Raw genomic sequence first — 12,897 nt, forward strand, 5'->3', positions numbered from 1 at the left:
CTATGAAAGTAATAAGCAAAAGCAGAAAACTTGATCTTCTTTAAAAGTAAAAAAAAGAAAAAATCCAACAACAGATTCCAACATAAAATTTAAATGAACAAAATTAATATCAAAGTGCTTTGAATTAAAAAAACAAATAGAAAGGAAAATAGCTTCATACATTTCTGAAAAGTATGCTATAGATAAATTCATTTAGAAACATTTATTGAATGGCTGACAATGTATATAGAGCTGTGCTAATTGTATGGTGAAAAAAACACACATGTTATGATCCCCACAAATTAGTATTCTCTCCTGAGTGTTCAAATAGCAGCAAGCATTGTTTTCTATGGGACACAGTTATCAGGGTTAGAGATAGCATAGTCATCAGACTTGCAGAAGCTGCAGAGGGCTTAAAGATGAAGTTAAAGACCAATGGAAGAATAGAAGTTACTCAGTGAGTTGAAGACAGAGAACAGATGTTTCATGAGAAATGTTTACTAAAATACTGATCACGTGGAATGTGTTCAATAAATGTAGCCTATTATCCTTCTTGAAAAAAGCATATTAAGATGAGGGAGGGGAAAGAGAGAGAAGATTATGTTTCATTTGTTTGAAGTCCATGTGAAATGTCCAAATAGATATGTCAGGCTGCATCTGAGAATCAGAAAGAACTATTATAAATTAAAGATACAGATTTAGTGAAGATCACTTGAAATATTTCAAAATATAGGAATTGATGAAAATGCAGAGGAAATATTATGGCAAAAAATAAAGAAAACACTAAAAAAATAAAAGGATCAGAAAAACCTATCATCTGTAGTATCTTTGAAGTGTATCAGAGCACTTTCTGAAAGTATAAATGTATATTGTACAAAGTGTATTGCACATTAAGACATTCTATATTCTGCACCACTGCGAGTGATAGGTGATTACTTAGGGACAGAGAAACCTTAGAGGGAGGAGGTAAAGATATAACGTTTGTGAGTGTAAGTGCGTATGTGTGTCAGTGTGTGTATATGCACACAGGATGGAGTTTAGAGATATTCGTGGGAGAAAATGTATATACGATAAACAAAAACAGAAAGCAAAACCCGTTAATCATAGAGCTGGAACAGACTTCAAGTAATTACAGGATGTGCATAGTAAACCCAACGTGACTGATATCCTAGTACTTTAAGAAGGAACAATATGTCAAGCAAATACATCAGAGAATTCTTGAAAATCAGAAAGCATCTTTCTCCGATGAAATGACAGATCCATAGGAGTGAAAAGAAGTCCTTTACAGAGTGTGCGTTTAAATTGTAAATATTTTTAATAATAATAAATAAGAAAAACCTGAGTATGATAGAGTTCATGTTGTTAAAATAATCTATAATAAAATGTCTCAGTGTTACATGCAGATTTAACAGACACCAGGAATCAGCAATGAGAAACAGCACAGTAACTACATTCATTCTGCTGGGACTGACAGATGACCCTCCACTGCAGGTTTTGATTTTTATCTTTCTCTTCCTCACCTATATGTTGAGCATAACTGGGAACCTGACTATCATCTCCCTCATCTTATTGGATTCCCACCTTAAAACACCCATGTACTACTTCCTACAAAATTTCTCCTTCTTGGAGATCTCATTCACATCTGCTTGTCTTCCCAGGTACTTGTATAACATAGCCACAGGTGACAGGGTCATTACTTACAATGCCTGTGCCAGCCAGGTATTTTTTACTGACCTCTTCGGTGTAACCGAATTTTTTCTCCTGGCAGCCATGTCCTATGACCGCTATGTGGCCATCTGCAAACCCCTGCATTATGTGACCGTCATGAGTGGCACATTCTGCAGAAGATGTGTTTTCTGTTGCTGGGTAGCTGGTCTATTTATTATAATCCCCCCACTTAGCCTAGGCCTCAATCTGGAATTCTGTGATTCTAATGCCATTGATCATTTTCTCTGTGATGCATCTCCCCTCCTGAAAATCTCTTGTTCAGATACGTGGTTCATGGAACAGACTGTTATAATCTGTGCTGTGCTGACCCTCCTTATGACACTTATGTGTGTAGTTCTGTCTTACATTTATATCATCAAGACAATTTTAGGATTCCCTTCTGACCACCAAAAGAAAAAGGCCTTTTCCACCTGTTCTTCCCACATGATTGTGGTTTCTATCACCTATGGCAGCTGCATCTTCATCTACATCAAACCTTCAGCGAAGGAATCGGTGGCCATGAATAAGGGTGTGACGGTGCTCACTACCTCTGTCGCTCCAGTGCTGAACCCTTTCATTTATACACTGAGGAACAAGCAAGTCAAACAAGCCTTCAGTAACTCAATCAGAAGAATTGTGATATTTTCCAGGAAATAAGAGAATGTGAAGCCAAATAAATAAATATGATGAACAAATATCATGAGCCAAATTTCCTGGTCACGTTACCTTATTCAATCCACTCTCATTCATCCTGCCCTAGTAACATCTTCCTTACAAACGTCTTTTAAGATCCTTCCACAAATAGGCATGTTAATAGCTTTTAAAAACTTAAATCCTAGCTTTACCTCCAAATTAGGAAAATAAAAAAACAAAACACAACAATTAAACAGTAGCATATCTCCAAATCAGAACATATCAAAACACAAAAATGTTGTTTAAAAGTTTTACATTTTCCAGCAAAACACTAATGGTTGTCATTGTTTCTTCCAATCCGAAGCTTTCAAATAATTTCTCCCTTGATTCACTTAACAAATATGAATTTCGTAGTTTCTTAGAGTCAGGTACTATGTGAAGCACTAAAAATAAAGCAGAGAACAAACCAGCAAAAACTTACTCCCATGTACCCTCAGGGCAAAATAGAAACAGTTCTGTATTAAAGAAAGCAAAATAGTTAACTTGCACTCAAGTAAATATTTTTCCATCAAAGGGAGTTATAACCTTACAATTATGGAAAAACATCAAAAAGACCAAAACAAAAATTATAAGGTTTGTAACTATATCAAACTGATAATAACCAAAACTTGTAAATGCTACAGATAAGCCTTTCTCAAAAAATACACAAAGTTAAAGGGAAGATGATGAAAATGGGTAACTGTCCTCAAAACTTCAGATACTTTGGTATTGCAAAAAAAAAGAAAAGAAACCCGCCAGATGTATACACCTACATTGAAATGCTAACAGAAAATGTCACTAAAATAAGCAAAGTCTTGCCAAAAAATGAAGCGATAGAAATCAAGGAAATAAAAACAGCTAGATACATAGGATCTTGAAAAGTTAAAAAAGCTTCCAAAAGGAATATGGAAAGCTATACGTAAAGGCGTTCCGTCTTTTGTGATATGAAGGTACACATTGGAGGAATATACACTGTTTACCACGTTGCCTCCGAAAAAAGAAGCTCACACAGCTCATCATCTGAAACTGCTTGCCCCTCTCACTATTCTCCACGCTTTAGGAATTAGAACTGACATTTCCCCTCTGTGTCATGCCTAATCGTTTCCAACTGTTGCTTCCCTGTCAAAATATATTTCCTCATTCTTTATTGGCTCACTCTTTTTTCCTTTAGTTTTAAATTAAAAAATTACTCAGGTTTCTCAAAAATAAACATAAACTACCCTATGATCCAGTAGTCCTGCTTCTGAGTATATACCCAAAAGAATTGAAATCAGGATCTCAAAGAGATATCTGCCATCTCGTGTTTATTGCATCTCTGTTCACGATAGCTGAAATGCAGAAACACATGTCTATCAACCTAAATGTCCATCGACTGATGAATGGTTAAATTAAACGTGGTATATACAATGAAATACTACCCAGCCTTTAAAAAGAAGGAAATTCTGCAACATGCAACAACATGGATGGACCTTGAAGACTTATTTTAAGTGAAATAAGCCAGACACAGAAAGAGAACTAATTCATGATCCCACTCTAGAGATCTGCTTTACAACTTTATACTGTCCACCCGAAGTTGTGAGGAGGCAATAATTAAGCAAGAGCATTTATTTGGGATCAAAGAATTGCTATTCAGGATACACAGATTTGGGTAAGGAACTCACATAGTACCCTACTCGGGAGCAAAAATCAGTTTTGTAAGCAACAGGGAATGCTTGTATACATTATTTACAAAGAACTCTTCATTAGTGTTGGTGGCAAAAAGCCAATCTTGACTGAATATAATTAGTTGCTAAGCAAGATCTCTTATTATAGCAAACTGCAGGTATTTGGCCTGAGTGTTTAGAATGTTTGGGATTTGGTCCCGTTTGAAAGTTCATAGCTCCATGGGTGAGGACAGGTTCACCTCCTTAATGGCCTCCCAGCTTCACTGTAAAACCCCTGGATATATGACCCCATCTCATTTCACTTCTCATATTTCCCCCTTTTGATGAAAATCTTTCTATGAAAGCATCCCTAATCAGTCATGTATTTACTTAGTCCCAAAGTCGCTGGGATGGACCTACTCAGGAATTCAAGCCCCATGTCGGGGGGAGTTTTTAATCTTTGACGGATGTTTTAAGGACACTGTCATTAGGGTCAGGCCACAACGAGCAACATGGAGGTGGTCAGAAAATGGTTCTTAAACAGTTTCCACATCTGGGGCTTTAGTAAGCCACCTGCAATTTCAAGTGAATCAATCCTTGGAGTGACTATAATCAGATGCTCACCTTCCTTTTAGCAAGACAGTACGCATAAAAAGAGCAATTAACAATATTAATATTCCCCAAACCTCATGTACATTAGGTGTTAATCTAGGAAATTGTTAAGAATGTTGAATCGGGAAGTGTCTAAAGGCTCAGTAAACTTAGTGCAATAGAACAGATCTAAGGAAATAAAACCTTACTGTTGGCAAGTCAGCAAGTTCAGTACAATTTCATATCTTAACAAGATAAAATCTGAAGAACAAAGATGGAGTCATTGCTGGCAACTCTTTTCATATCTTTCCCCCTTTGCTCATAAGTTCCTACTCAGTAGAGTAATATTAGTCCATAAAAGGCCAGAGTGGTTTCATTACCTGCCCTGGTTCCATCTAGTCCCTCTGTGACAGGGTTGGGGAGGACCTGTGACTAATTTCTCCAAGCCTTCTGGTCCATAAAATCCATATTGATGAAAAGTATCTGACATAGTCATCTGTGCAAACACAAGCTGCACAGTTGGGCAAGTTACAGCAGAGGATTTAATTTTTACTAAGCATTTGATTAACATAGCAACATACATAATTAAGATTAATAGTGATCAATGAGTTTGTCCTATCAGTCTTAACCATGATCCTATTTCTGATGGCAAATAACTAAAGAGATCAAAAAAATCTCCAACTCCTGGCTGGTGTCCTATTTCAGCTAATACGTTGATATTATTCTTTATAAATTTTAGTTCTTTTTTTTTTTAAAGATTTTATTTATTTATTTGACAGAGATAGAGACAGCCAGCTAGAGAGGGAACACAAGCAGGGGGAGTGGGAGAGGAAGAAGCAGGCTCATAGCAGAGGAGCCCGATGTGGGGCTCGATCCCGTAACGCCGGGATCACGCCCTGAGCCGAAGGCAGACGCTTAACCGCTGTGCCGCCCAGGCGCCCCTATAAATTTTAGTTCTAATGTTACTTCACCAGATCAATTAGTATAGAAACAACATTTTTCTCCTAATAAGGCACAAGTGCCTTCTTGTTGCTCCATTAAGATATCAAGTGCCCTTGATAGTCTGTAAGACAACTTCTGCCAGGTTATCAACTTCAGTTTATTGATAATTCAAATGGAACAGAAGTATTAGAGGTGCTGGCCATGACTATGGATAAGTTGTATATTGCCTATTCTAAGTCTATTATTCCACTCCAAGGAATAAAGCCTTGGGCAAAAGTATGACCAAGATCCTTTCTATCTATGATTGGGTTATTGATTGGCACCCATCCAAAATTATAACCTTCCCAGCTTCAGCAAGGTCTTTTTAATTGATATGAGAAGGATCCCAGATTTGGTACAGGAGCAGTGGAGAGAGGAGTCTAATACTGGCATCATACGCAAAATCAATAGTGCCATAATGCTCTTTCCATTTAATAAGAAGAGTGAAGTAAATACTGATGCCACAGACACAAAAAAATCCAGAACCTTCTAGGGACAAAGCATATGTGGGTCCCTTTCCCCAGATTCTTTTCTCAGTTACAAATGAAGAAATCTCATGATCGAAATGTAATCATCCTTACAGAGTACATGATAATCTGATTTACTGGAATTGTGTGAGTGACTATATATATTATTTTTCTATATACTTGAAGCAATAATGAGTTGATTTTTTTAATGTTTTTTATTATATTAGGTTATTCACCATACAGTACATCCCTGGTTTTTGATGTAAAGTTCAATGATTCATTCGTTGCATATAACACCCAGTGCACCATGCAATACATGTTCTCCTTACTACCCATCACCAGTCTATCACATTCCCCCACCCCTCTCCCCTCTGAGGCCCTCAGTTTGTTTCTCAGAGTCCATAGTCTCTAATGCTTCATTCCCCCTTCTGATTACCCACCCTTTCTTTAACCCTTTCTTCTCCTACCCATCTTCCTAATTCTTATGATCCATAGATGAGAGAAACCATATGATAATTGTCTTTCTCTGCTTCACTTATTTCCCTTAGCATTATCTTCTCCAGTGTCGTCCATGTTTCACCAAATGTTGAGAAATCATTCTTTTTGATAGCTGAGTAATATTCCATTGTATATATGGACCACAACTTCTTAATCCAGTCATCTGTTGAAGGGCATCTCGGTTCCTTCCACGATTTAGCTATTGTGGACAATGCTGCTATGAACATTGGGTGCATTAGGCCCTTCTCTTCACTACGTCTGTATCTTTGGGGTAAACACCCAGTAGTGCAATGGCTGGATCATAGGGTAGCTCAATTTTTAACTTTTTAAGGGACCTACACACTGTTTTCCAGAGTGGCGGTACCAACTTGCATTCCCGCCAACCATGTAGGAGGGGTCCCCTTTCTCCACATCCTCTCCAGGAATTGTTGTTTCTTGCCTTGTCTATTTTTGCCGTTCTAACTGGCATAAGGTAGTATCTTAGTGTGGTTTTGATTTGAATTTCCCTGATGGCTAATGATTTTGAACATTTTTTCATGTGTCTGTTAGCCATTTGTATGTCTTCATTGGAAAAGTGTCTGTTCATATCTTCTGCCCATCTTATGATATGTTTATTTGTTTCTCGCATATTGAGTTTGAGAAGTTCTTTGTAGATCTTGGATACCAGTCTTTTATCTGTAACACCATTTGCAAATATATTCTCCCATTCCGAGGGCCGCCTCGTAATTTTTTTTTTACTGTTTCCTTGGCTGTGCAGAAGTTTTTATCTTGATGAAGTCCCATAAAGTCATTTTATCTTTTGTTTCTCTTGCCTTTGGAGATGTGTCATGAAAAAGGTTGCTTTGGCTGCAGTCGTAGAGGTTGCTGCCTATATTCGTTCTCCTCTATGACTTTGATGGATTCCTGTGTCACATCGAGGTCTTTCATCCATTTGGAGTTTATCTTTGTGTATGGTGTGAGAGAGTGGTCAAGTTTCATTCTTTTGCATGTAGCTGTCCAATTTTCCCAGCACCGTTTATTGAAGAGACTGTCTTTTTTCCACTCAATGTTTTCTCCTGCTTTATCAAATATTAGTTGCCCAAAGAACCAAGGGTCCGTTTCTGGGTTCTCTATTCTGTTCCATTGGTCTATGTGTCTGTTTTTGTGCTAGTACCATGCTGTCTTTGTGATCACAGCTTTGCAGTACAGCTCAAAATTCGGAATTGTGATGCCCCAGCTTTGCTTTTCCTTTTCAACAGTTCCTTGGTGATTCAGGGCCTTTTCTAGTTCCATACAAATTTAAGGACTATTTGTTCCAGTTCTTTGAAAAATGTCCTCGGTATTTTGATCAGGATAGCATTGAAAGTGTAGATTGCTCTGGGTAGCATGGACATTTTAACTATGTTAATTCTTCCGATCCATGAGCATGGAATATTTTTCCATCTTTTTGTGTCTTCTTCAAAGTCTTTCAAGAGTGATTTATAGTTTCTAGAATATAGATCCTTTATGTCTCTGGTTAAGTTAATTCCAAGGTAACGTATGGTTTTTGGTGGTATTGTAAATGGGATGGATTCCCTAATTTCTCTTTTTCAGTCTCATTATTCGTGTGTAGAAATGAAACTGATTTCTGAGCATTGATTTTTTATCCCACCACATTACTGAATTGCTCTACAACTTCTAATAGTTTGGGAGTGGATTCTTTTGGGTTTTCCATATAGAGTATCATGTCATCTGTGAAGAGAGACAGTTTGACTTCTTCTTTGCCGATTTCGATACCTTTTATCCCTTTTTGTTGTCTGATTGCTGTTGCAAGGACTTCTAGTACTATGTTGAATAATAATGGCGAGAGTGGGCATCCTTGTCGTGTTCCTGATCTTAAGGGAAAGGCTTCCAGCTTTTCCCCATTGAGAATGATATTTGCTGTAGGCTTTTCATAAATGGTTTTTATGAGATTGAGGAATGTACCCTCTATCCCTATACTCTGAAATGTTTTAATCAGGAAAGGATGCTGTATTTTGTCAAATGCTTTTTCTGCATCTATTGAGAGAATCATATGATTTTTGGCTTTTTTATTGCTGATAAAATCTATGTCACTGATGGATTTGCGAATGTCGAACCACCCTTGAATCCCAGGGATGACTCCCACTTGGTCATGATGGATAATCCTTTTAATGTACTGTTGGATTCTATTAGCAAGGATCTTGTTGAGGATTTTGGTGTCCATATTCATTAGGGAAATCAGTCTGTAATTCTCCTTTTTGATGTGGTCTTTGCCTGGTTTGGGGATCAAGGTAATTTTGGCCTCATAGAATGAGTTTGGAAGCTTTTCTTCTGTTTCTATTTTTTGAAATACCTTTAGGAGAATAGTTATTCTTTCTTCTTTGAATGTGTGGTAGAATTCCCCCGGAAAACTGTCCGAGTCTGGAGTTTTGTTATTTGGAAGGTTGTTTATCACTGACTCAATCTCTTCATAATTAATTGGCCTGTTTAAGAAATCAATTTCCACCTGTTTCAGTCTTGGTAGTTTATAGGTTTCCAGGAAGGCCTCCATCTCTTCCAGATTGCTTAATTTATTGGCATATAGCTGTTGATAATAGTTTCTAATAATCCTTCCAATTTCATTGGTATTGGTTGTGACCTCTCCTTTTTCATTCATAATTTTAATAATTTGGATCCTTTCTCTTTTCTCTTGGATAAGTCTTGCCAGTGGTCTGTCAATTTTATTGATTCTCTAAAAGAACCAGCTTCTAGTCCTGTTGATTTGCTCTACTGTACTTCTGGTTTCTAATTCATTGATTTCTGCTCTCATCTTGGTCAACTGCTTTCTTGTGCGTGGATTAGGCCTGTCCCTCTGTTGCTATTCCAGCTTATTGAGGTGAGAATATAAAAACTGCATTTTAGATTTTTCTATTCTTTTGAGTGAGGCTTGGATGGTTATGTATTTCCCCCTTAGGACTGCCTTTGCAATATCCCATAGGTTTTGGACCATTGTGTTTTCATTCTCGTTGGTCTCCATAAATTGTTTAAATTGATTTTTGATTTCCTGGTTTATCGAGTCATTCCTGAGCAGGATGGTTCTTACTCTCCCAGTGTTTGAGTTTCTTCCAAATTTTTCCTTGTGGTTGAGTTCCAATTTCAGAGCATTGTGGTCTGAGAATATGCAGGGGATAATTTCAATCTTTTGGTATTGGTTGAGATCTGTTTTGTGTCCCAGAACATGGTCTATTCTTGAGAATATTCCATGGGCATTAGAATAGAATGAGTGTTCTTTGGTTCTGGGGTGTGGTGTTCTATATATATCTATGAGGTCCAACTCGTCGAGTATGGCATTCAAAGCCTTTGATCCTTTGCTTAGTCTTTGCCAGGGTGTTCTTTCTATTTCTGAGAGTGGAGTGTTGAGGTCCCCTACTGTTAATGTATTTATATCTATATGTCTCTTTATTCTGGTTAAGAGTTGGCTTGTGTATCTTGGTGCTCCCCTGTTGGGGTCATATATATTTATAATTGTCATATCCACTTGTTAAATACTTCCTTTAAGAATAATAAAGTGCCCTTCTGTGTCTCTAAGTTTAGTCTCTAGTTTAAAATCCAATCTATCTGATATGAGTATTGCTACCCCAGCTTTCTTTTGAGGTCCATTTGCGTGAAAGATGGTACTCCATCCCCTTACTCTCAGTCTGAATGCATCTTTGGGTTTGAAATGAGTCTCTTGTAGACAGCAAATGGATGGGTCATTTCTTTTTATCCAATCTGCAGCCCTGTGGCATTATATGGGAGCGTTTAAACCATTTACATTGACAGTAAGAACTGAGAGATAGAATTTTAATGATGCCATGTTGCCAGTAAAGTCTTTGTTTGTATCAGTTGTGACTTTCTGTTCTGTATAACTCTTGGGGCCTTTTTACCTTTATAGACCCCCCCTTAATATCTTCTGTAGGGCTGGTTTTGTGGTTACGAAATTGGTCAATGACTGGCGATTCTGGAATGTCTTTATTTCTCCATCAATTCTGAATGACAGCCTTGCTGGATAAAGGATCCTTGGCTGCATGTTTTTCTCTGAAAGATCTTTAAAAATGCCCCCTCCAACCCTTTCTCTCATTCCAGGTCTGTGTAGACAGGTCTGACGTAATTCTGATGTCTTTGCCTTGGTACGTGAGAAATTTCTTTGCCCTGGCCACTTTCAATACTGTATCCTTGGATCTAATATTTGCGAAATGCACTATGACGTGATGTGGCATAGGTTTGTCGTGGTTGAGCTTGGGAGGGGTCCTCTCTGCCTGTTGGACACGAATGTTTGTTTCCCTCACTAGATTAAGGAAGTTTTCAGCTACAATTTGTTCAAATATCTCTTCTAGACCTCTGTTTTTCTCCACCCCCTCGGGGATGCCATCTTCATACCTCTATACTCATCGCTGGAGATGTTCATTTGTACAGATCCAGATGTATCTTCGTGCATCTCAGGCTGATTCCGTGGATGTTCAAGATGGTCTGGTACCTATCCAGCTTGACTCAGGGTACCAGCTGAAAAAGGGGTCCCCTACTCCTCTGCCATCTTAACTCCTCCATCCCCAGCTTTCTTAATAATGAGTTTTATTGTTATAAGTCTGACTCAGAAAACAGAGAGGGAGGCAAACCATAAGTGACCTCGAACTATAGGAAACAAACTGAGGGCTGCTGGAGAGGAGGTTGGTGGGGGGACAGGGTAATTGGGTGACCTCTGATGGAAATGACTCAGCAGCTGACCCACTTGATAGCTGATTAACTTATAAATTTCATGAAACAATACTGGTGAGCAGCTATTTCTAGGGCTGCCACAGTGGCACAAATGACTTCTGGACATTCAAAATTACATTTGTTGCTTTTAGCTTCTTCTAAGTTTGAATGTCCAGAAGTCTCGATAATGGCCAGTGCAGACAGAAGTTTGTCAAAAATATCAAAATGTTTTAGACTTTTGAGTAAATAGGATCACAGATTATTATGAAAGATCCTTAACTGTGTATTTGACCAAAGAGACAATAAAAGATTTTAAAGGCAAATACCAGAAGATTACAGACTTGTGAGCAAAACCTATCAAAGACTTAATAAAGCACAGAAAATTACTTTAATAAGACACAGGAAAACTGTGTCCTTTTAGCACATGAAAGCATATTAAGTTTTGTCCTGACATTGTTCAGCTAGACTGGAAATGATACAACAGGCAGAGGCAACAGGATCCCTGTATCACTGCTGAAGAGGGTTCCTCTAAGTTGAGTTGGGAGAATAAAGATTTGAAAGATGGGACAACAACTTCAAAACTGATGGCAGAGCTATAAATATCTGTGATACCATGGTCAAAATTCCCAGCCTTGCAAGTAGTTGGGAAAAAATGAAGGGAGGTCTTTTGAACAATGATTGCTGCCTGGCTGTAAGTCTGAAAGGACAGAATCTATGTATGAGCCCATCAAAGATTGATTCCAGCTTGGCCTGGAGAAGTTACGACTATGTGTGTACAGGGTAGAAGGGTAGTTGTTCGTATACGGGCTTTTTCAGCCAGCTGCATAGACCCTTTTGTTGCTCAGTTTACTGTGGTATAAGACCAGTAGCTTTCAAACATGTTGGAGCATTTCACAGCAATAAATATAGTGTATACTTATGTCCCAGCACATACTTACACATAAAAAACCATACAAGTAACTGAAATAAAAGTTTGATAAACTGACATGTATTTCCTGTTTTCAGTATGTGCCGTGCATGCTCTATTTTCCATGGTAGGAAATTATTTTTTTTATTTGTATAAAGATAATAAATAAATCTATAATAAAATCTATAAATTTTACCTATGTGAAATTAAAGACACATATATCATCCACCCATCTACATAGACAGATATACATAATCTGTGTATTTTTTATTTGAATAAATGTTCATCATAACTCATCATGGTCTGTGACCTCAGTTTGAAAAACAAGAAGTTACAGTAAGTCCTGCCACAGAAGGAGACAGCTCTATGGGAGTTCACTGCTCTTTATCTTCTAAAGGGGCTCCTGTGGCCTTGTCTGCATTCTCTCAGCATCAATGCGCACAGTTTGCACAGAGTTAATGTATCCTTATTACTCTGTTTTGACATTTTCTCTGGTTCATTTTGTAGTGTTAGCTCTTCTTCCAACCTTTTTAACTATTTGTAATCTTTGCTTTTCAGGGAAAACTGGGAAGCAAGCAATTGGGAACCATCATAAATTAGCATCCTGTGGTAGATTAGCAAACTTTTAAATACACTTGAAATTTTTAGAAATATATTCTTTCCCATAATAATTTTTTTTGTAAATATTAAAAGCCAAAAGTAGATAAACTTATGTTTAGCATTTAATGTTTCTCTTATTTGGAAGAAATTTAAATATTTA

General features: G+C 37.6%; 1 protein-coding gene across 1 annotated transcript; it reads left to right on the forward strand.

Annotated features, from left to right (window-relative positions):
• Positions 1–1,407: 1,407 nt before the first annotated feature.
• LOC148108709 (olfactory receptor 6C2-like) lies at positions 1,408–2,343 on the forward strand. The gene has a single exon (XM_087869118.1). The coding sequence runs from the start codon at positions 1,408–1,410 to the stop codon at positions 2,341–2,343; it is 936 nt and encodes a 311-aa protein (XP_087725244.1).
• Positions 2,344–12,897: the final 10,554 nt, after the last annotated feature.

Source organism: Ursus americanus, chromosome 17 (assembly GCF_024610735.1).
Source record: "Ursus americanus isolate L20-20 chromosome 17, mUrsAme1.1.p, whole genome shotgun sequence".
In the NCBI taxonomy this organism is placed as follows: Eukaryota; Metazoa; Chordata; class Mammalia; order Carnivora; family Ursidae; genus Ursus; species Ursus americanus.